The following is a 24,224-nucleotide window of genomic DNA, read 5'->3' as shown; positions in this document are numbered from 1 at the left end:
ATGTCTGTTACTTGCATATGTATTTGTTGCTTGTTACTTGCAATGTGAATTAAAAATAATTCATGTTGTATGAAGTTCCTGTACCAACAAATTTTTTTCTTCAAATTACTTAAAAATTGCTCTGTTACTTCCTGGAATTTAGTGCTGCTAAGAATGAGGCCACACTCACCATGTGAGTAAACATATACAGGTCATGGAATACCAGGCATTGGAGATGAAAAGTGATGGATGGGAGTTTCAACAGGTACATTCAATTTAGAGAGCAATGTGCCCCTTCTGATAAAGCTAAAAATGACATGATATTCAGACCAGTACTTCCACTTCTGGGTATACACTCCAGAAAAATTATCCAGAAAAAGAATAGTCATAGAAACATTGATTCTAAGAGGAAAAAATGAAAATAATCTGAATGCGTTTATTAACAGTAGAATAAAGAAACAAATGGAAACATTAAGCTGAAATTAATATACAGAGACTACAGCTGTATCTATCCACAAGGAAAATATCAGAAACGTAATGTTTCTGTATGTCCAATAGTTCACTTATGCCTTCAAGGTAGGTAATATACTTGACTCTGTCTCAGAGGAAACTGAGGCTCAGAGGTGGAATGCTTCCCCAACGTCACAGAGCTAGGATTTGGGTCTAATCTTGCTCATTTCAGAGCCCAGCCCTTCACTGTTCTCCTCTCTGTCTCCTAAGGACTAGGTCTGCCTGGAATGGGACAGGTGATTCACTTACTTGCTCCTCTCCTTTTTCTGCAGGTCCGGGCCCTGGTGGCTGACTTTTCCATTGTTTTTTCCATCCTGCTATTTTGTGGAATTGATGCCTGTTTTGGCCTAGAAACCCCCAAGCTACATGTGCCTAGTGTCATCAAGGTTTGTCCTTTGCCCCTGCTCTTGGTACTCACTTTGCGTGCCCACCAACTGCAGATCCTTTCTCCTCTATGCTCACCAAACTTCTTTCAGCCAAAACACCCTGTTGTTTCTCTCTGTGTTCCACCCTTCCTGCATAGCCTCAGAGGGCTGTGATAGGTTGGTGGGAATACATTCATCATAGAATCCTATTGTGTACCCTCCAGCCCAGCTGAAGCTTCTGGACTTCTATTTGAGGGTTTCCAGTTCCCTGGCCTATAGTAGTCTATAAGCTGGGCCAACTGAGATATGTTGAAGATGTTCCCTTAGAACAGTGATTCCCAAAGTATAATCCCTGGACTAGTATCACATTGTTACCTGGGAACTTGCAATTTCTCAGTCCTACCTCAGATCTATGGAATATTGAACACTGGGGTGAAACCCAGTGATCTGCTTTTGAATAAGCCCTCCAGGTGATTACAGATAGGTATGCTCAAAGTTGAGAACCACTGCTTCAGAAATCATCCATTAGTCTAGAGTTGATGCTATTTGCTTTTGCCTGTTCCCTTACAAGTGTACCAATCATCTAAACAGAGTAGCAGAGTAGGGAACCCAGGTTTTAGAACGTACCCTCTTTGCCTTTGAGAGCTTGACTTTTTAAGATATTTTAGTGTTTTCCTGAATAGCTTAAACATATCTCACACAACTTGTGTTGGCCTCAAAATAAAAGTACCTCTTTCCTTTAACTATAACAAAAGATAAATGTCACCTTCTGCACAGATGACCCCTTATTCTTGACATGCAGTCTGACTTGATGTTTGGCATTTTATAGACAATTCTTTCTACAATGCTTCCCAGATAGGTCACTCAGGAGAGGCGTAAGCGTCGGACACCGAGCCCATCAAATGCTTTATTTTTGCCTGTTGGGCTTCATTTCTGCTTTTTGTTCTTTTGCAATTAGTGACTGCATACTTCCTCCTGGCTGCCCTCTGATTATCACCTCCATTTCCTGACCAATCCCAGGGCAGTTGCAGCTAATTATTGCCTTGGTTCTGCAGACCCCACCTGTGTTATTGCTCCTTCCCATGTCTGTTTGCCTGCCTCTGTGGTCTCTCTACTCTAAAGTTGCAGGTGCCTAATGTCCATAAGGAAAATATTGCACTTGAAGGGTACCCCAGGTGGGGGGACAGTGAGGAGATGGGAGAGTGGGCTGGCAGGCAAGTGCCCAGGCCAAGGAAGAGAGGAAAGGGCCCTCTTTGTTTGCTCCACTCAGCCCACGCGGCCTGACCGAGGCTGGTTTGTGGCCCCTTTTGGGAAGAACCCATGGTGGGTATACCCAGCGAGCATCCTGCCCGCCTTGCTGGTGACCATCCTGATCTTCATGGACCAGCAGATTACAGCCGTCATTGTCAACCGAAAGGAGAACAAGCTGAGGGTAAGGCTGGTCCTAGGAGCAAAGCCAGAAGGAATGGAGGGAGGTGTTGCTTTTTTCCATACTTTGAGCAGAAGACCAGTTTCCACTTGGCATGTTTAGGTGGTGGTGGCGGTGGTCGTGGCGGTGGTGGTGGTGGTGGGATGACCTCTTATAATAGGGCCAAGGTGACTTGGTTTCAGGACCAGGACCAAACTCAAGCTGGATCCCTGGGCACAGGCTCTGGCCTCTCCCAAAGTGCTCCTCCAGCTGTGTACCTCCTGATGGTGAACTTGAAAGTTTAAGCAGATGCTGACAGAGGGATAGATCTAAAAATCACAAGGCAGGAGCTTCCTTAGCCGCTCTACCCCCCATCCCTGAAACTCCCCTTTTTGCCTCTGGGTCTGAGGAAATTCAGGATAGCTATCCCCCAACCCATTCTGGACCACTCTAGGCTTGGTGTAAGGCCTGTCCCCAGCTGGGATTCTTCATCCAGGACCTGCAGAGATGCTGTGGCTCCTGGTTAGGAACCCTTCTCCCAGAGACCCAAACCTAGAGGTTTTCCAAGACTAAATACCCATCTCCACCATTACCTACTTCCCTTACCTGGCTCACCCCTTTAGGCAAGGTGACAACTGAAGCTACCTCTGGAGGTGGTGAAAGCCAGCACCTCTGAAGTCCTCACAGGGAACCCCTCAGGGTGGCATCCCCCTCATGGTACACTCTGGAAGGCAGGGGGAGCCCTTGAACCATGTTCCACAAAATTGCTGCTTTGAGGAGGAAAGGCACACAGAAGCTTCTTCCCTTTTACTACCCCTGCAGAAAGCTGCTGGCTACCATCTGGACCTATTCTGGGTAGGCATCCTCATGGCCCTGTGCTCCTTCATGGGGCTTCCCTGGTACGTGGCTGCCACAGTCATCTCCATCGCCCACATTGACAGCCTCAAGATGGAGACGGAGACCAGTGCCCCTGGGGAGCAGCCCCAGTTCTTGGGGGTCAGGTAAAAAGGGGCAGGGATGGATCACCTGAACATGAGTTACCAGCTTGGAGGAGGGGGGCAGCTTTGGTTACCATCAAAGAACCTGGGCAAAAAGGGCCCACACGCTAACAACCCAGGAACACAGAGATAGGAATAACATCCCAAAATGAGTGACAGAGACGAAATTTTAATTCTAAGTGGCACTTTTTTCTCAGTAGTCTCCAAGTAGTACACATACCCAAATCCATAAATACACATGAACTCCAGAGAGTCTCGCCTAATAGGGCATGGCAGGGCCTCTTCCTGTTCTGCCCTTTGTCTTTTTCTCAAGACCTTCCAGGCCCCTACCACTCCAATCCTTCACGGGTTGCCTATGGTTTCCTGTCCTGCCCAATCTCCATTTCTCCAGAAAGGAGGAGCCTTCCTGGACTCCAGAAAACCTACCTGGGACTACCCTAATCCCTTGACCTGTGGCCCTGATATGTTTCTGTTTCTTCGTTTGCTCTACCTTTCATGCCCCATGTCAGGTCCTAAGCTGTTTCAGGCAGGGAAGCATATTTCTTCCCTATAAGGTCCCAGGTCCACATCAGACCCTAGCGCTCTCCTAAATGACTTCCTGGGAGCTCCTCTTCTCTGCCTTGGGGCATCTGGGCTGTCCGGCCTGCCCTGAGTGAGACCTCTTGGCCTGATTTCAGGTCTTGGGGACTATGCAGGACAGAGTCCTCTTCCAGTCCCCTGATTCCCTGGATCTAAGTAATCTGCCCCAGAACTCAGTGCTCCAACCTGTGTTGTGGCAGGGCCTGGGCACTGAGGAAAACCTATCTGTCCAGTCCTGATGCCTGCTCTTCCAACAGACAGTGCCCTTCCCCAGATCCTCATTAGTCATGGCCCACAAGAGTGGGAGCTTATCACCAAATGGCAGGCTAAATAAGTGCTTTATATGACAACAACCTTCTGATGTACATTCCATTGTTATCTCCATTCTACTTGGCTCAAGATGTTCCCTGTCTTGCCTGATGTCACTCGACAAGAAGGTGGCAGAGCCAAGATTCAACCCAAGTCTGCCTGGTTCAGGCACCTTGACTATTAGGCACTACATTGAACAACCTACCTAATGCCCTGGCCTAGGTCAGTGGCTCCTTTTCTTCCCTATGGGGGTCAAAAGGGCCTTAGGCTACAAGGCAGAACCCGATGCTGAAGCCCCTTTGACATGTACATAAACCTCAGGGCACAGAGAGGAGTAGGGGGCTGGTCACTGAGGATCTCCCTGTTACCCCTGACAGCATACTCTTCTCCACCAGGGAACAGAGAGTGACTGGTATCATCGTCTTCATCCTGACGGGAATCTCTGTCTTTCTGGCTCCCATCCTGAAGGTGAGGCTCTGCACCCCACCCAGAGCACCAACACCTGAGAAAGCACAGAGCCAAGGCCTCAAGAGCAGAGGAGTTGCCTCACAGCCCAGACAGAGATCACTAAAAAAAAGAGCAGAATCTTACTAGGCCAAAGTAATGTTTCAAAGTTGTCATCATTTTCTGTAATATTGCAGCATTTGTTGTCTTCACCGATCCTCTCTGCTGTCTCCCAACCCACCCAGGGTCCACTCTCATCTTCCTGGATGACACTGTTTCCTCAAAAAGTTCTGCAAAGTTCTGTCCCTGCTTAGATCAGGAACTTCCTGAGCTGGGTGTGTTCACATTGTTGTGGTTTGGGGCTTGCTCATTTTCTGAAGTTTAAACCTTGGTTGGGGGCATAGCTCAAGTGGTAGAGGTTTTGCCTGGCATGTACAAGGCCCTGGCTTCAAGCTCCAGCACCACAAAAAATAAAACAAAAGAAAAGAAACCTTGCAGCAGGGAGGCCTCTATAGCTTTTCTCCAGGTCTGTTCCCTCTCCTCTATCTTGCATGTCTTGGGCAGACAGTTTGAAACTCATTTCCTACCAAACCAGTTGAAAAAAAAACTAACTACAGCAAGGGTACATTCGAGGCAAGTGTCCCCCAGAACTTTTTGCTTTCTGGTCAGGAATGGGATGTTCCCACCAGATCAATCCACTCTCTGTTCTTCATGTATTCAATTACCAATCAATGGCCCTTTCCCTCCATTAATGCCCAAATAAGACTTTTCTTTCTTGAATTAAGGTTACCTGTAATTGCCCCAACATTTTGCAACTATTTTCCCCCTCTAAATATCTCAAAACAGCTCATTCAGGTGTGACCTTGTGGAAAAAAAAAAAAGACTAAAGCCACCATGTAATTGATTCACTTACTATAACAAATATTTCTAGCTTAAAAATTAATGCTGGGCACACTGAGCAATAGGTATAGGATTGGCTCACTTTAAAGGAATGTTTCTGTTGTGGGCAGGCATTTTGTTTATTTAAATGGTATTTTAGGTGACCAGGGAATATTTACTTTTGTGGAAAGGGCTCCAAAGAATTGTCATGTATTTCAGTTCTTACATTTGTGTCAGGCAAATGCTTGTGACAAGCATTTGTGTCAAAAATCTTGAATCTAAGAATAGCATACTTTTAGTGGCCTGAAGTTCCTATAAATGCTATGCACAGCAGTTCCTGTGCCCCTGTAATAGAGACTCAGATCTCAGGAGATCCCAGAGTGCTGCCCTAGCTGTTAAATGTGTTCAGCAATTCAGCCATTTCACACAGGCTTTTATGTGTATTGGAATGGAGCACAAAGCAGTCAGAAAATTCCATTAGGAATTTCCCTTTTTTTTTCAATTTACAATGTCATCAATTCTTTTATGAACACAATTATTATATCCTATGTATACATTTTCTAGGCTTTTTTCATACTTTTGACATCTGATTTTGGTAAATTTCTGTTTTTGCATTAGTATCATCTATCCTCTTACTGTAGGTAGCATTAGAATTATACTGCCTACAGCAGTACAAGTAAAGTAATGGAGACAAGGGGCAAGGATGTAGCTCAGTGGCAGAGAGCTTGCATGTTCAAGGATCTGGGTTCCATCCCTAGTAGTACAAAAGAAAGAAAGAAAAGTATGGTCACATTGTTCCTTCTTAGGTGACAAGTAATAAATAGTTCCATATTTTGAGCAATAATGGAAATTTCTTTTCTGCTATAGTTCTTAAAGTGTCAGATATAGGGAAATATACTAATATTTCTAATATTGCTCTGGCCATCATGAAAACGCTTTCAAGGGCTCACAAAGCATTTGCTTTGATATTATCTTTTCATTCAGTCATGAGGGGATTTGAAAAAACTGCTCACTTATATTCTTGCACAATAAGAATGGGAGAGGGGGTGGGGGCAGGAGGGAGAAATGACCCAAACAATGTATGCACATGTGAATAAATGAATAATAATAATAATAATAATAATAATAATAGTAAAAGAATGGGGGAAAGCCTATTTGATAAATTTCGTATCAGGTCAGAACCATCTAGATTTTTATTGACCAAAAGATTTAGGATTTCTGATTTGATTTTTATCAAGGTATATACCTTTTTATAAAGATAGGTTTTAAAAATTGTTAGTTAGCCAGTGCTGAGCAATGGGCATCACTGAGGACAACTGACACTATTTCTGCAGACAGGACAGAGAAAACCCTATCACAAAAAGCAGAAGTATGAGCTGGAGTGTCCTGCTTCCACCAGGGATTGGCCCCACTGCATACAAACACTGCAAGTGTGAGAAGACAACAACAAGTGCTGTGCCCTGGCACTGGATATGGGTTACTTCTCCTGGAGTGTTGTACTCTCAAAACTAGGATCCACAATGTGCCCATAACCAGCTGGTCTGCACCAAGAGCCTGGTGAAGAACTGCAGCATGTTCGTTATCAGCATACCTACCAACAGTGCACTAGTCCCACTGTGCAGTGCTGCTGGGCCACAAGAAGGGGGACAAACCAACTCCTGAGGAGGAAGAATTTATTTTTTGGGTTTTTTTTGGCAGTACTCGGGTTTGAACCCCAGTATTCATGCTTACTAGGCAAGTACTCTGTCACTTTTTTTTTTTTGCTTTAGTTATTTTTCAGGTAGAAACTTGTGTTTTTGTCATGGGCAGACTGGTCCCATGACCCTCTTACCTATAACTTCCCAAATAGGAGGAACCACTGGCACATGCCACTATACCCAGTTTATTGGTTGAGATGGAGTCTTGCTAACATTTTTGCCCAGGCTCCTCAAACTGCCCTCCTCCTGATTTCTATTTCTACCTCCTGAGCAGCTGGGATTACAGCTGTGAGCCACTGCACCCAGCCAAAATAGATTCTCTGTCTTTATTCTTTCTTTCTTTCTTTATTTTGTTGGTGATATTTTTGTGGGTGGTCTGGTCACAGTGTGCTGTAGTAGCTGCCAGAATGCCAAGAACTTTGTCTCATGCGATTGAAGAATGAAAATCACAGATAACAGGATAGGTAAAACAGCAGAGTTTTATTTAAACAGAGAAGAAAGGTAGTAGAAAGGCTCCCATATACATGGAAGAGATATCAGAAAGGCTGAACCCTGGAGGCTCCTTGTCTAGTGGTTTTTATGAGTTTTATTTTTTGGTTGAAGGGAAGCTGGATGTGTCTCTGTACTATTGATCCATTCAAAGAATGGACATCTGTGCCAGCTTATGGACATGGCAGGGGCACTGTGCATGCCCCTCTTTCCCTTCCCAATGGTCCTAAAGTCCAGTGACCTGATGGACATCCTATCAGGACATGGCTCACGTGTCATTCAGTAGTTTCAAGGCCTGGATGAGTAGTTTCAAGACTCCCCAGACTCCCCACATTTGTTTATCTTGTCTCTGTCCTTGGTAAGTTTCTATTACATTCTCCCTGTTCCTGTTTTGCCTGACCACTTTCTATCTCCTAACTTCCAGTCTCAGTATTGGAGTTTGAACTCAGGGCCTCACATTTGCTATGCAGGCAGTCTCCCATCTGAGACACGTCCCTGGCCCTGGAGGAAGAGATTTTTTTTTTTACTTTTTTTATTTTATTATTCTTATGTGCATACAAGGCTTGGGTCATTTCTCCCCCCTGCCCCCACTCCCTCCCTTACCACCCACTCTGCCCCCTCCCTCTCCCCCCTACCCCATCAATACCCAGCAGAAACTATTTTGCCCTTATTTCTAATTTTGTTGAAGAGAGAGTATAAGCAATAATAGGAAGGAACAAGGGTTTTTGCTGGTTGAGATAAGCATAGCTATACAGGGAGTTGACTCATATTAATTTCCTGTGTGTTTGTGTTACCTTCTAGGTTAATTCTTTTTGATCTAACCTTTTCTCTAGTTCCTGCTCCCCTTTTCCTATTGGCCTCAGTTGCTTATAAGGTATCTGCTTTAGTTTCTCTGTGTTAAGGGCAACAAATGCTAGCTAATTTTTTAGGTGTCTTACCTATCCTCACCCCTCCCTTGTGTGCTCTCGCTTTTATCATGTGCTCAAAGTCCAATCCCCTTGTTGTGTTTGCCCTTGATCTAATGTCCACGTATGAGGGAGAACATATGATTTTTAGTCTTTTGGGCCAGGCTAACCTCACTCAGAATGATGTTCTCCAATTCCATCCATTTACTAGCGAATGATAACATTTCGTTCTTCTTCATGGCTGCATAAAATTCCATTGTGTATAGATACCACATTTTCTTAATCCATTCGTTGGTGGTGGGGCATCTTGGCTGTTTCCATAACTTGGCTATTGTGAATAGTGCCGCAATAAACATGGGTGTGCAGGTGCCTCTGGAGTAACCTGTGTCACAGTCTTTTGGGTATATCCCCAAGAGTGGTATTGCTGGATCAAATGGTAGATCAATGTTTAGCTTTTTAAGTAGCCTCCAGATTTTTTTCAAGAGTGGTTATACTAGTTTGCATTCCCACCAGCAGTGTAAGAGGGTTCCTTTTTCCCCGAATCCTCGCCAACACCTGTTGTTGGTGGTGTTGCTAATGATGGCTATCCTAACAGGGGTGAGGTGGAATCTTAGTGTGGTTTTAATTTGCATTTCCTTTATTGCTAGAGATGGTGAGCATTTTTTCATGTGTTTTTTGGCCATTTGAATTTCTTGGAAGAGATTTTTAAATAAAAGATGATCAAAGAAAATTTAAAAAGAAATGCTGGCCACGGTGACACACGTCTGTAATCTCAGGCATGGGAGACTGAGGCAGGTGGGGTACAAGTTTGAGGTCAGCCTGGGCTACATATTGAGACCCTGTCTCAAAAAAAAAAAAAGCTACAAAAGAAATCTAACGAAAGGAAAAGGAATCAGCTGTCTTCTGTAGGCACATTTCCAGCCGGGCAAGTTTCTGTGTGCATTGCATCAAGACCCAGCCAGTATAGGCAAGCAGATTGCTATACTAAAGAGCAAGGAGCTAGAGTTCTATCTGAAGACAATCAAGGCCTGGAGAAGCAAATCAGTCCTTCTCTCTCCATCTTAACTGTGTCATAAAGGTGCTTTTCGGTCTGTGAGAAAAGTGTTAGTTAAATGATTAAAGCATTGCCACTAGCTGACACCAGTACTAAATACTGGGCTGACTTTATGTTAACGAAAAGAAATTAGATGTAGCCAGTTCAAGAAAACATAATTGCCAGGCACCAGTGGCTCACGCCTGCAATCCTAGCTACTCAGGAGGCAGAGATCAGGAGGATCATGGTTCGAAGCCAGCCCAGGCAAATAGTTTGAGAGACCCTATCTCAAAAATACCTAACACAAAAAGGGCTGGTAAAGTGGCTCAAGGTGTAGCCCAATACCGCAAAAACAAAACAGAAAACATAATTAATTAATATTTGAGTCCTAGATTTAATCCCATCATTTATTTTCAATCAAGATAATTTCCCATAAACCTTGTTTTACTTTTCACAAGTATAAGTTTGCCCATATCTGTCAAACTAGGCACAGCAGATGTTAGACCTATACAGAGCTTACACTGGGGTTTTGGGGGTGTAACCTAGTGGTAGAGTGCTTGCCTAACATGTACAAGGCCTGGATATCATCCCTGGGGGGCACTGCAAACAGAGAGAGAGAGACAGAGACAGGGACAGAGACAGAGAAAGAGAGAGAACTTACACAAGAGTTGTCTACTCAAGACCACACTACAGCTGAAATCTTTAATTTTTGTGTAGACAATAGGGAGGTCTCACTGATGCTATGAATTTTAGACGGTGCTAATTGGATCGCATTTTAGTGTTGTTGTGCTATACAGATTAGAGCTGTTTTTTACTTAAGATTCTATTTCTCTCAATTGCTACCTTACTTTGAAGGTGATTAGGACAGTGTTAGTCATTGAAACTTTGCCTTGTGTCCTAATAAGGAAAAAAATCTCATAAGCTATATACTAAAGGAGCAATGTGAGGGCCATATATTTCATTCTTTTTTTTTTTTTACTTTTAGCTCAAATGTCTTGAAGTTTACAGCATTTAGACCCAAGTCATGGTAGGTGTTTAAACAATAAACACCGTCTAACTTATCTTAAAAGAGAGGTGACTTACATGGTTGGATTTATTGATATTCTTAAATAGCACTTTTACAAGTTGGGCAGCCTGTGTTGGCATCATATTTTGTACTTGCCAACATCTTCTACAATGACCATTGAGAGTGGGATTTTCTGGGAAAGGGCAGCCTTGGTTTACAGTAGCAACCATCAGGCACAGGTAAAGGAGAGGATAAAAGGAGCAGAAATACAACTTAGACAGTGGACAGATGTCTTGGAAGGCTTTTAAAGATTTGAATGATGATTGTAGGACATATAATCCCATTTTTGAAAAATCAAACCACTGCTATCCATGTTTAGGAAGATGGGTACCCACCAAGCTATTAGTGGTTAGATGAGAATTAATGGTGGTTACTTTATATGCTTCTGTTTGGCTTCTCTTTTATCTGTGTATGATGTGTTTTATCTGCTATGTGTCCTTAGTACTCCCTGCTGAGGTAGGTCAGCCCACCAAAGGTCCCCAGCACCAGCAAGCTGGGTAGCTTTGGGGACCCTCTGATGAAGCTGAAGTGGGAAGGAGCTGGCAGGAATGAGCAGAGGGCAGCTGAGGACCTTTTCCACTTTTCAGAAGGAATGTCTTCAGCCAGACCACATGGCTTCCTTAGGGCTGGGAGAGGGGACAGGCAAGAGAACAGCTGCATGCTGGGCTGGCTACTCCAGGAGGAGAGGGAGTAGTGGTGCCCCAGGGACCCTCATCTTCCATCCCCATCCCCACTCTGGCTGCAGATGTGCTCTGGGACACTCAGTTCCTCCAAATACCAGCTCCCCAGCTCCATGGCTGTGGTTGGCAGACATCTTTGTCCAGAGCAAGGTGGCCAAGGTCCTACCCAGACCCAATCCAAAACTCTGCTCTCATTTCAGTACATCCCCATGCCAGTGCTGTATGGAGTCTTCCTCTACATGGGTGTGGCCTCCCTGAATGGCATCCAGGTAAGAGTCTCCCCTCCCAGGCTAACCTGATCCAGCATCAGCATTTCATGTCAAGTTCCATGCCACCAAGACCCCAAATGCATGCTTTCCTAATTCAGTGAAAGAATAATAGTAACAATGATACTACCATTTACTATGTGCCAGACAAAATAACTATACAGGGCACTCATATAACTATACAGGCGTCATATAACTTAATCTGTATAATTAGGTCCTCTGATTCCTATTTTACAGATGGGGAAACAAAGGCTCAGAATTCAAAACCCAGATCAAGCTAATGCCAGTGAACATTTTACTACACCTCCCCCTCTCTCTTCCCTAAGGCAACTCTGCAGAAGAAAAGATTTTGCTTTGGTCTATATTTACCATTAAATCCCAGGAGTCTTGGATAGTTTGTGTTGCAGTTAAGTTGCATTTTCCTTGAATATGGATCACGTTCATTTTGCAGCCATCTCCAGGGCTAGTCCCCTCAGCTAGTGCTCCTCCTCCTCCTCCCTCATTAAGTATCTGTGTAGCCAACTCTAGCGCATCTTAAGGTATGCCCTTGGGTTCCCTCTCTGAGCTCCCCATCAAGACTTTCCTTCCCCTAGTCTCTGGTTCCAGTAGGCTTTTGCCCCCCACTCTCCCGCCATGGCTTGGCTGCCTGGTTGAGTCCTGCACTGTCTTTGCCAGTTCTGGGAACGCTGCAAGCTCTTCCTGATGCCTGCCAAGCACCAGCCAGACCACGCCTTCCTGCGCCACGTGCCCCTGCGCCGGATCCACCTCTTCACCTTGGTGCAGATCCTCTGCCTGGCGGTGCTCTGGATCCTGAAGTCCACCGTGGCCGCCATCATCTTCCCGGTCATGGTAAGGAAGGGGCAGGCTTTCCCTTAACAGGTTAGAGCTGGGCAGGTGTCCGCCAGGTCTGGTGCTCAGGACCTTCCATAGCCCTCTGCCCTCTCCTAGCAATGGCAGAACAAGCTTGGAGATGTAAAACCAGGCCAGCTGCTGTGTGGTGGTGGATGGAGAAGAGGATGGAGGAAAGGATGTCAGTGTAGAGATCGACTGACAAACCACGTACTGAGGTCAGGACAAAAGCCACCAAGTGTCCCTGCTGGGGCAGGGAGTGTGGCAGGAGGTTGGAGAAGCAGAACAAATTCAACCAGGAAACAAGAGTCCCCTGCTACCAAACCTCAAACTGATCTCAAAAGTAGATACATACTAAGTATAAATCTTTTCACCATGCAAAAAACGGAAGTTAAAGAGAAAATATGGTATCCAACTCCAGAGTACTTAAAGAAATAGTGTGTGGGGAGGGAGTGGGAGAAAGGATCAGAGATCGAGAACTTCCAAAAGAACAATATAAAGGTTGAGCTGGAGAAATATATACAGTTTTTTGACTATTGCAGATTTTTTTTACTGTTCCAACTTTAAAAAAATTTATTATTTTGTTGTACTGGAGGTACATTGTGACATTTACAAAAGTACTTACAATATGGATTAGTCAAATTCACCCTCTCCATCATTCTTCTTTATCTCCCTTCACCTCCTTCTTTTTTTTTATTTATTTTTTTTTAATTTTTTAATTTTTCTTTTATTATTCATATGTGCATACAAGGCTTGGGTCATTTCTCCCCCCTGCCCCCACCCCCTCCCTTACCACCCACTCCCCCCCTCCCTCTCCCCCCCCTCAATACCCAGCAGAAACTATTTTGCCCTTATTTCTAATTTTGTTGTAGAGAGAGTATAAGCAATAATAGGAAGGAACAAGGGTTTTTGCTGGTTGAGATAAGGATAGCTATACAGGGAGTTGACTCACATTGATTTCCTGTGCATGTGTGTTACCTTCTAGGTTAATTCTTTTTGATCTAACCTTTTCTCTAGTACCTGCTCCCCTTTTCCTATTGGCCTCAGTTGCTTTTAAGGTATCTGCTATAGTTTCTCTGCTTTAAGGGCAACAAATGCTAGCTAGTTTTTTAGGTGTCTTACCTATCCTCACCCCTTCCTTGTGTGCTCTCGCTTTTATCATGTGCTCAAAGTCCAATCCCCTTGTTGTGTTTGCCCTTGATCTAATGTCCACATATGAGGGAGAACATATGATTTTTGGTCTTTTGGGCCAGGCTAACCTCACTCAGAATGATGTTCTCCAATTCCATCCATTTACCAGCGAATGATAACATTTCGTTCTTCTTCATGGCTGCATAAAATTCCATTGTGTATAGATACCACATTTTCTTAATCCATTCGTCAGTGGTGGGGCATCTTGGCTGTTTCCATAACTTGGCTATTGTGAATAGTGCTGCAATAAACATGGATGTGCAGGTGCTTCTGGAGTAACAGTCTTATGGGTATATCCCCTCCTTCTTAGAATAGTTTCAACAGGTTTTTTTCATTTTTCATACATGATAGTGCAGATCTTTTTTTTTTTTGCAGCACTGGGGTTTGAAGTCAGGGCCTCACACTCGCTAGGCAAGCACTCTTAACACTTGAGCCACCCTGCCAACCTGATATTGCAGATTTTATGCAACTTTTTTTCATTCCAGAATAAAAATTGGGGGGAAGCCAACATGTAGCATCTAGCCCTCCAGATAAACCCATGAATAGGACATGGCCCAGCCCTTGCGGGGGACTGGTGCACCAGGGCTAATGCTCCAGGAAGGCTTACAGGCCTGGATTAGGAGACAAAGAAAGGACACAGAAGTGGAACTTGAAATGTGCACTCCTGGGAGGGCTGTAGTGGTTCTTGATTCTGAGTGCTCATTAAAATCAACACAGATTAATTAAATCACAATCTCCTGGGGAACCCTGGCTTTGGTATTTTTAGGAAGTCAACAGGTGAGCATAAATACCCAGCTAGGGTTTAGAGCCATCACTACACAGAAGGGATGCATCTTCCCCAACTGTTGTCCTCATGGGCTTCAGAGATGAGGAAGAGGAGGGTAATAATGGCAATGATTAGCATTTGCTAAGTGCTGTTCCATTTAGACCACACCAGCCTCCAAGTGTGACTAGTAACTCCTATACACAGATAAGAAAGCTGAGGCGAAGGGAGCATGAGTCAGTAACCCAGGCCACACAACCAAGACAAGGCAGACCAAGAGCCGCACAATCCCATTGATTTAAAAAAGTTAAATACAGTAAAATTCATTCTGTGGTCCTATAGTTTTGGCAAATGTATAAAATGATTATTTCTACCATGTAGTTATGTAGAACAGCTCCATCACCCCAAAATTCTCTCTTGCTGTACCTGTGTAGATAGCCCAACCACCACCCACTCTTACTACCTCATACCCCTAGCAATCACTGCATTGTTTTCAGAAATAGTTTTAAAACCTAGTATTATCCCACCTGAGTTCTACCTGCTCCCAAGAAGCAGTCTCAGTGAGGAACCAGTGTTAAATCCAGCTGAAGGATTTTCTCCCTGACTTCATTTAATGGCCATTAGTTGTTGGTAAAAGAATATGTATAATGAACCCCTGGGCCACTGAGCTCATTAAGGTCAGTTTTTAATCTTCCCCACAGTGTACTTGTTTCTCCCTTTAATTTATTCATCCTGAATGGAACCCAACTTTCTAAATTTCCCTTTTAAAATTCCAGATATCTCATTATATTTGGTTTTGTTAACAGAGGGATTGGCAACATTCAGAAATGGGGGCAGAGGGACAATGGGTTTCAAAGTATGGTTACTGGGCTAGCCGGTAGGGGCAAGAAACTTATTTGAGGTGCAGATTCTCAGGTCTCACTCAGTTCTGTGGATTCAGAGATTCTGGGATGGCACCCAGAAATTTGTGTCTTAATAACCCCTCCAGGTGACTGCAGCCCACTCAAGTTTGAGAACCACTGATTTAAATAACCATGGTTCTTCAGTCCATGGTCTCTGTCCTGGCTCCCCACTTCAACTGCCACAGGTTCTGTCCATCTCCGTTATGGGTAGGCATGGTCACTCATCTGAGGAAAGGCCAGATTAAGAGGAACCAAGGTCAGGTGGTGGGTGAATAATGGTTTATGGGAGCTGGACTTTAGGATGGTGTCCAAAGACACCACAAAAGGTACCTAAACTCAGCCAACTGGAGGAGAAAAAAAACTAGCCCACAGTTTTCTCTGAGCTCCCTCAAAACTTCAGCCTCTTTTCTTCCACAGATCCTGGGCCTCATCATCGTTCGAAGGCTTCTGGACTTCATCTTCTCCCAGCATGATCTGGCCTGGATTGACAACATCCTCCCAGAAAAGGAGAAAAAGGAGACAGACAAGAAGAAGAAGAGAAAGAAAGGGGCTCATGAGGACAGTGATGAGGAGGTGAGGAAGATGTGAATCTTGGGCAAAGGGGAGCGATCAAGAGACCCTCCCTCCACTCTGCCAGGGTAGCTTCTCAGGTGGCCTGTAACAATGCCTGGATCCAATCCAGGATGAGCTGTGGCTTCTGTCTGTCCTTGTGTGGGATACAGAGAGCCCATCTGTGCCTGGGAATATCCTCGGGTAGCCAGAGCTAATGAGCCTCCCTGGCCAGGAACAGGTGACTAGCCAAGTCCACTCTCCCATTCCTGTGGGTTCTCAGAGCCGTTATCAACAGAAGATAACTGCAACATAAGACCCTCCAAAGACTGGAGCAGGCCTGGGGGGAAGGGTCTAATGGGGACTTACAGGTAGACAGGCCAGGCCAGCGGGACTGGAGACAAGCTTTGCTTGGGCCTGCCCGTAGAGGATTAGAGATTAAAATGGGGAAGAGTCATGTGTCCTCGCTGACAGTGACTACATTTCCCAGATGCCTAGGAACACCTAATTGCCCTGTCTGCCTGTCTCTTCTCCCATAGTTCCTTCACGTCCCACTTCTGAAATGCTCAGGAGTGAGCAGACAAGGAGCCAGTCCAGAAATTACAGTAAATGTCAAAACATTAGGCAAAAAGATTATTTGGTTCAAGTGTTTGTTATAAATGATGACATTGTCCCCCAAAAGGGTAGCAACTTACCCAAGATAGGCATACTTAAGAAAATCATTGCTAACTTTTTTTTTTTTATTCTGGCTTTGACTCTTTTAAAATTTTATTTATTTATTTTTTTGGTGGGATTGATGTCTGAACTAAAGTCTTCACGCTTGTAAAGCAGATGCTCTACTGCTTGAGCCACAAGTCCAGTCTATTTTTCTCTGGTTATTTTGGAGATGGGGGTTCTCTCTATTTGCACAGCTGGCCTCCAGCCACAATCCTCCTGATCTCAGCCTCCCAAATAGATAGGATTACAGGCATGAGCCATTGGCTCACAGTTGACTTTGACACTTGATTTCCAGTATACTGAGCTGCCCATGCCATCTCCTAATACCATGCCTGGCTCCCAATCTCCCATTTTGACTTGAACTCACATCTTCATCTACCCTGTTCTCCTAATGAGCTCACCTTTTGCAAACGAAAGCTGCTCACAGGTAAATCCTTACTGACTGGCTGGGTGATGAAGCCATCCTTTGATGGTACTAACCAGCCAAAACTTACCTGTTCCTTAATTACTATTCTTTTCCAGAAAGGAGAGCATCCCATAACTTATTCACATTGTTTTTGTAGGTAATTTGGAAAGGTGGGTTCTGAAAACAAAGAGTCCAAGTGCTTCTTAAAAACAAACACTTGTGCTTTCATTGGTTCATTCAACAAATATTTGAGTAGCTCTCACATGCCAGGGTTGGGAAGGAAAGCACTTCTGTATTATATGCTATATTAAATGAAAAAAATGAAATCCACATTTCACAGATTCATCTTACATAATTATTATAGCAACACAGCTATTGTGTAAATTGTTCCCAATGGCTGGTTACATGACAGATAATAATGTTCTGAGGAGTAACATCCCTGGATGAGTCCCTTCTTGACCCCTGCGTATCTAGAACAGTGGGCTAACTGTGCCCATTGCCCCTCAGTGGACCCCAGCATGTTTGCAGCAGCCTGTAGCTGCTTAGTCTGGATGTGAAGAGGTTGGTGGCTTGCACACTGTAAATATATGTATTTTCCATCTTGGTGAGAAAGCCAAAGTGGTTGTGTTGGTGGTGTTTATCAGCTTTTCCCACTGTTTTTCTCCAGCCCCAGTTCCTTCCTCCCTCAGTTATAAAGATTCCCATGGAAAGTGTCCAGTCAGATCCCCAAAATGGTATCCACTGCATTGCCAGTAAGTAAAAGACCTGGTGTCTCTCCCTTCTACTCACTACTAATCCTCCCATAAGGAACTTCCACCTGTAACTTGGGGATCTAATCATTTTAGATGCTAGAGGACTCCTGTACTGTGCAGATATCAAAGAGGACTGGGCCACAAAGGTCAAGACTTCAACCACATGGAAACCTAGTATACCCTGCAGACTCCTGACCAATCCTTACCTTAGGTCAAATCCCTCAATTCTTGCCTTTCTTATGGTACCTATGGACCACACAGACCTCCCCTGTATTGTTTTAGAACACATCATTCCAAATATGGCCTCCCATGTTTTCTAGGGTTGTTGAAATGATTGAGAGCTCAAATCATGGCCAAGCTTTCCCCTTGAGAGAAACAGGTAGACATATGGATGGCAAGTCAGAAACAAAGGTCCCAGTAGTTGGGCTGTGATTCTATATGAATCATAAGCATCCACTACATGCTGAAGGTGGGGTTGCCTGGGAGGGATCAGGCATGGCTTATGAAGACCCTGTGATAGTTTTTTACTGCCACTAATCCCTCCCAAGTGGGACAGTCCTGTCTGGGAGTCTTTTGAAAAATCCAACTTGAGTCCTGACTCTGATGTTCCTGATATAGGGCTTTCTACTCTCCTCAATGACAGAGGTTAGGGTGGGTGGCCAGAGGATCCCACCAAAACCCTTAAGGGCCATGAAGGACTTCCCATTGCTATTCTCTGTTATATACCTCAAGATCATTTTGAGTACCTTACTTCCTGCTCTACTCCCTTCTGTTTGCTTCCATCATTCTTTCTATTCCTTAGCCTTCCCAATGCCTTACTCCCTCCTAACCCAGCTAAGAGCCCTTTGTGTGAAAGATTGAGTCAGAAGCCACCCATCTCTATGAGGTCCCAGTATTCCTCTTGTATAGTGTTGGCCATAGGGTTAGAGAATAGAAAGAAGAAATGATGGGGGAGGTGCTAGAGAAATAGGATGTTCTTCAGTATAATACTCAAATCTGCTTCATCTGACATTTAAATTTTCCTGCCAGGGAAAAGATCTTCCAGTTGGAGTTACTCACTCTGATTCTTCCTTCAGTGGCTCAGAACTGGATCGAAGGTAAAGGCCATTAGATAAACTCCTTGGTATTAGATAAGATACTAAGCAATGGCCAGAAGGTTGAGGGACTAAGATTTCATAATCTGACCTTTGCTGGCCTGACATGGGGAGACAGCGGCTAACCAACTACATGATTGGGGGTCAAATAACAAATGTGTCTTCTTACTGTCATCAACAATGTGGTTACAACACACAAAGGTATTCAACTTTAGAAAAGGAACTTACTGCAAAGTAATCCAGAAAATATTAAAATATTGAAAAAGAAAACATAGAAGAAAATTGGACATAACTTAAGTCTATTACTGAGAGGTTAAATCAAAACACCAGGTACTCATACACTCTCCGGAATAAAATAACAACAGGGTTAATTATCAGAGATCAGAAAGGGGATTAAAGTAAAGCTAATAAAAATAAAAGATTAAGTGGAGACAAGAATAGTCAAGAAAGCATTTAAGGCCCAGTTGCTTGCAGCCCCTCCAAGTCAAAATTGTGATTCTTTGGTGTTCTTGATGAAAACCCACCCATGAAAAAAGGCAGACAACTTGATAATTACACAGAAATGAAAAAGAAGAACCAGGGGCAAGGAAGTCTTTGTGTCAGTTATTACTAGGGAAGCTGGCATGGGAAGCCCCATTCCTTCTATGTGTCCTACAATGGACAAGTGTTAGTCATAGATCCAACATTAGTAAGAGTACAGGCCACTTCAAGTCTAGAGGCAGATAAACCTTCAGATTTAGATAGCACTCACCCAAGAGTTTTTCAGGAAACATACATGGGATCTCTTGAATTACAAGCAAACCGTTATCACAATGCCAAGATGAGGAGTTACCATCGGTTCAGCATCCACTAAGATAGGGGCCCAAGGATACTCTAGCCCAGAAGTGTCATATGTTAGATTACGTTCCTTCCAGATCATAAATTATATCCCCAACCTGGGCTCCTTTGCTCTGCTTGCCACTGAGCTTTAACGTATACCACTTTATATAGTACCTACATTAGGAAAAAAGCAAAACTTGTCTATCCTAATTTGTTTTCATTTAAAAAAATAGCCTATATTAAATCATATCTCTAATTGCCCCAATTTTAGGCAGTGACGAGAGAATTTGGACCAGAACAGGGCATTTCCAAAAACCTGTTAAATTACGCAAAGCCATGAAACAAGATCAGAAATGTAGAAAACTTGGTAATTAAAGATGGTCCTGCCTGACTACATGGATGTTTCACCAAATCTGTGAAAATAGATGGAAGCAAAGACTACTAAATAGCAGGATTTTCCTAGTGAAGAAAAAGGCTGACATTATCTAGTTTAACAAAGATTCAGCATCACAGATCTACCAGGCATGATGCTTGATCCCTGAGGTTGTAGAGGAACTTGCAAACAAGAACATGGAGCACCATGTGAAAGAACAGCAATGAGAACTCATGAAAAAAAGTCTGGATCTAAAGGAGGGATAGCCTTATCAGGAGAATCCAGTCCAGATTAATAGGACCTTGCACAATGCACAGAGCGGGGCAAAGGAGGAAAGGGTGTTTCAAGCAATGGGAACAGGGCTCTTTGTTTTATTGTTTGTGGTACTGGGGCTTGAACTCAGTGTTTACAAAGCAGGCACTCTATCACTTGAGCCACACCTACACTCCATATAATTTCTTTTTTGTTTTGTTTTGTTGGTTTTTAAATTATCATATCATTGTTATACTGGTGGTATATGGTGACATTTACAAAAGGTCTTATAATGTATCATAGTTGAGTTCACCCTTTCCATCATTCTCCTTTATCCTCCCTCCCCCCATTCCTGGAATAGTTTCAATAGGTCTCATTTTCCCGTTTTCATACATGAGTACATAATATTTCTACCACATTCACCCTCCTATACCCTTTCTTTATGTCCTCTCCCCTACCACTGGTACCAACCCTCAGACAGGACCTGTTTTTACCTTCCTATTCTCTACTTTTGAAAACAAGACACTTTGTTTGTTTAAATCCTATTTAAACACAGGATGTTTCACTGTGACATTTTCATTTCTATATGTATTATAATCTGAATTGGTACAACCCGTTTTTCTCTTTTCTGCCTAAGTCCCCTTCTTATGGTGATTTCAACAGGTTTAAAAATCCTGCATTCATTCTTATATAGAAAGTACATCACCCATATTCACCTTCTTAACTTTCATTGTTTTGGTGGGACTGGGGTTTGAACTCAGGCCTTCCCACCTCACACAGTAGAGGGCAAAGCAGGAACTCCACTACTTGAGCCACCTCCAGTCTGGGAATAGGTTTGAAGCACCATTTGAAAAAACAAACACAGAGCAAAGAGCAGGGGCAGTCTAACTAGGAAAGTAGGCAGGTGTTCAAGCACAGAAGGCCCTGTCCTGTCGTGCTACAGAGTGGATTCTATCCTTTGAACAATGGGGAACCAGTCAAAATTTTGATTAAATTTACGTTGGCAGCAATTTGAATAGGTTGAAACAGGGTGAGGCCAGTTCAAGGACTATGGCTGAAAACTCAGTAGATGGGATACTTTCTTCCCAGGATGCATTAAGAGTTCATAAACAAAGACAGACCGTTAAGTCCTGCTTTAGGGGTGATGTTTAAAATACCAAAAACTACATTATCGCTTCTACTATTTTCTTGATCAGCATCACATTGCACTTCAAAATCTGTTGTCCAGCTTCACCTGCTTTCAACTACTCACGGAGCCCTGTCTTCATGGTGCCACAGGTGAAGATAGAGATGGAGTCTGACTACGACTTCACAGACATGGACAACTATGGAAGAGAGACTAATGGTGAGACCACGCTGTAGGACAATGCAGCTTCTCCCAGGCAGGGGACAGGGTAAAACCTGGTTTAGTCTTCTTTGTGAGAATCTGGGTCATACTCTTAACTTCTCTGTGCCTATTTCCTTATTTACTGACTGGAGGGGTTCCTCCTGCCTGATAGAAAATTGGAGATCTTTCAGTGAAGAGTCTTACTTAAAAGCAATGCTCTCTCCTTCCCTTTGCAGTTATTAAAATACCTGACATGAAACATCATACCTTATTTTCAAATGCAGTCTAGCATAGAAATTATAAATATTTCTTTTGAAATGCAAAAAAGTCTCCCCAAATCATAACTAAATGGGCAATAGACAATTTATATTTAAAACAAACACCAATTAAATTTTTAATGGTTAGATTGAAACCCGGATGTTTCAAAGAACTTTTAAAATGTTCTTACATAAACAGACCAAATTTAGAATATTTGTTTTGCAAATTTACATATTAAGAAATGCTGGACTGGGTGCCAGTGGCTCACACTGTAATTCTACCTACTTGGGAGGCTGAGATCGGGAGGATTATAGCACAAGGCCAGCCCAGGCAAATAGTTCAGGATAGACCCCTATCTCCAAAATAACAAGAGCAAAATGGACTGGAGGTGTGGCTCAAGTGGTAGAGCATGTGTGAAGCCCTAAATTCAAACCACAGTCTCACCAAAAAAAAAAAGAAAAAAGAAACACTGGAAAGGTCCTATCTTTCTCTCAATCTCATTCAGCTAAATTTGAACATCTGCTTTATGGGTCTTGCTTTAGAAGTGTGACTGGGGCCTTCACAGATTGAAAAACAGTTCCAAAAGTCAATTAATGAAACAATCCAGAACCAGTATATCTGACATTTAAAAATAAAAGTTATTAAAGTGAAATCTCAATCATATTAGATCAACAAAATAATTCTTTAAATTTTTATCACTGTTTCACACTGGAATCGAATCTCTTTATGCATTTGGGTAAGCCCCTCCTGCAATTTTTCAATGGCTAATTCCCAAAGTCAAACTTCCATTCACATGAATATTACATGTTAGGCAGCAAACATTTTGGAGGATTATAACTTTGCAATGTTAATCAAACTAGAACATTTAAGGAATGATTAGAAACAATTTGGATAATTATTTTAAACTAGTTATTAACAAAGCAAAGCTTTTCCCAGGAAACTTAAGACTGGACATTTTCAGTCCGCATTTAATAAGCGCCAACCATGTCTACTTAACATCTATTTACAGCTATAAAGTACCTGACATTTCCTTCCTCCAGCTAATTTTGGTTAGTTCCTACATGCAGGTACTTTTTCTTCCTTTTTTTAAGATGACAATAGATCATTAACACCTTGAATACCAGAACAGGTAACTAATTGGGTCTATACTGCTCAGATACTAGCCTAGTGCCTGGTCCATAAAGAGTTGTGTTCATTAAATTTAATCTTAACTCTCTTCCAAGGGATACTGCCAAGAGGTAAAGCTCTCAACCTCTCCCACTCCTACCTAGTAGCACAGTTACTTAGTTGTTCACTAATCCAGAACTGTCCCAAGTTTACGTTCTTTATCCTCATTTACACCAATCCTGGGAGAGCTAACAATCTACCCTTAATATTTCAAGCGTGGTTGATTTGGAATAGCGATTTGTCCACATTAAACTGTAGAAATGTTATGGATTCAGAAGTAAATGTGCTTGATTAATCAAACATGGTAGACTACAATGTTAGCTCTTTTTTTTGTTATTGCTATTGTAAATTGATCCATGTAATTTTTATCTTATACATCATTTATATTTTGTACCTATGTGAACGTTTTAATTTCAATAGCCTTTAACAGGTTGATGTATTGTCACTTCTTCATGTTATAAGTAATCTTTTCCACTTTTAATGTAACTGTGCCTCAATAAAACTTAATCCTGTCTGCTCATCTTACTCCATATTTAATAATTAAGTCAGCAGGCATGACAGATAGACATGTGCCCTACCTCACTTACAAAACATCTCTAGTAAACCATCAAAAGAATAAATCCACTGGCAGCAGAATAAGGAAGGAGTACGTTAAGTATCTGATGGTTCTTCTTTCCTTCCCAGCCTCAAGCTGCCTAGAGCAAGAGCTACTTCTTTCTGCATGAAATCCAAACAGCTCTTGTTGAGTGTAAACTGGTCTTTTTTACCTTTCCCTACCTCAAAATGTGCCCAGCAGCCACCTTCTAGTCTGTCAATTCAAGCTAATGTTTTTTTTTAATTTTTATTTTTTTATTATTCATATGTGCATACAATGCTTGGGTCATTTCTCCCCCCTGCGCCCACCCACTCCCTTACCACCCACTCCGCCCCCCACCCCTTCAATACCCAGCAGAAACTATTTTGCCCTTATCTCTAATTTTGTTGAAGAGTGAGTATAAGCAATAATAGGAAGGAACAAGGGTTTTTGCTGGTTGAGATAAGGATAGCTATACAGGGAGTTGACTCACATTGATTTCCTGTGCATGTGTGTTACCTTCTAGGTTAATTCTTCTTGATCTAACCTTTTCTCTAGTTCCTAGTCCCGTTCTCCTACTGGCCTCAGTTGCTTTTAAGGTATCTGCTTTAGTTTCTCTGTGTT

At 43.0% G+C, this 24,224-nt stretch overlaps 1 protein-coding gene across 2 annotated transcripts in view; it reads left to right on the top strand.

Annotated features, from left to right (window-relative positions):
* Positions 1 to 23,538, top strand: part of Slc4a5 (solute carrier family 4 member 5) — a 135,393-nt gene extending 111,855 nt beyond the window's left edge. For both annotated transcript variants that reach the window (XM_074050025.1, XM_074050026.1), the window contains 9 exons: positions 762 to 875; positions 2,125 to 2,286; positions 3,085 to 3,263; positions 4,544 to 4,616; positions 11,542 to 11,610; positions 12,283 to 12,456; positions 15,730 to 15,885; positions 18,766 to 18,833; positions 21,471 to 23,538. In XM_074050025.1, the coding sequence (XP_073906126.1) occupies positions 762 to 875; positions 2,125 to 2,286; positions 3,085 to 3,263; positions 4,544 to 4,616; positions 11,542 to 11,610; positions 12,283 to 12,456; positions 15,730 to 15,885; positions 18,766 to 18,833; positions 21,471 to 21,636 (1,161 nt within the window). In that variant the 3' untranslated portion in view covers positions 21,637 to 23,538. The remainder of the gene's footprint in view (positions 1 to 761; positions 876 to 2,124; positions 2,287 to 3,084; positions 3,264 to 4,543; positions 4,617 to 11,541; positions 11,611 to 12,282; positions 12,457 to 15,729; positions 15,886 to 18,765; positions 18,834 to 21,470) is intronic.
* Positions 23,539 to 24,224: the final 686 nt, after the last annotated feature.

The sequence above is a fragment of the Castor canadensis genome, chromosome 12 (assembly GCF_047511655.1).
Source record: "Castor canadensis chromosome 12, mCasCan1.hap1v2, whole genome shotgun sequence".
NCBI lineage: Eukaryota > Metazoa > Chordata > Mammalia > Rodentia > Castoridae > Castor > Castor canadensis.
Note: the sequence above shows the minus strand (reverse complement) of the source record. Positions and strands in the feature narration are given on the sequence as shown.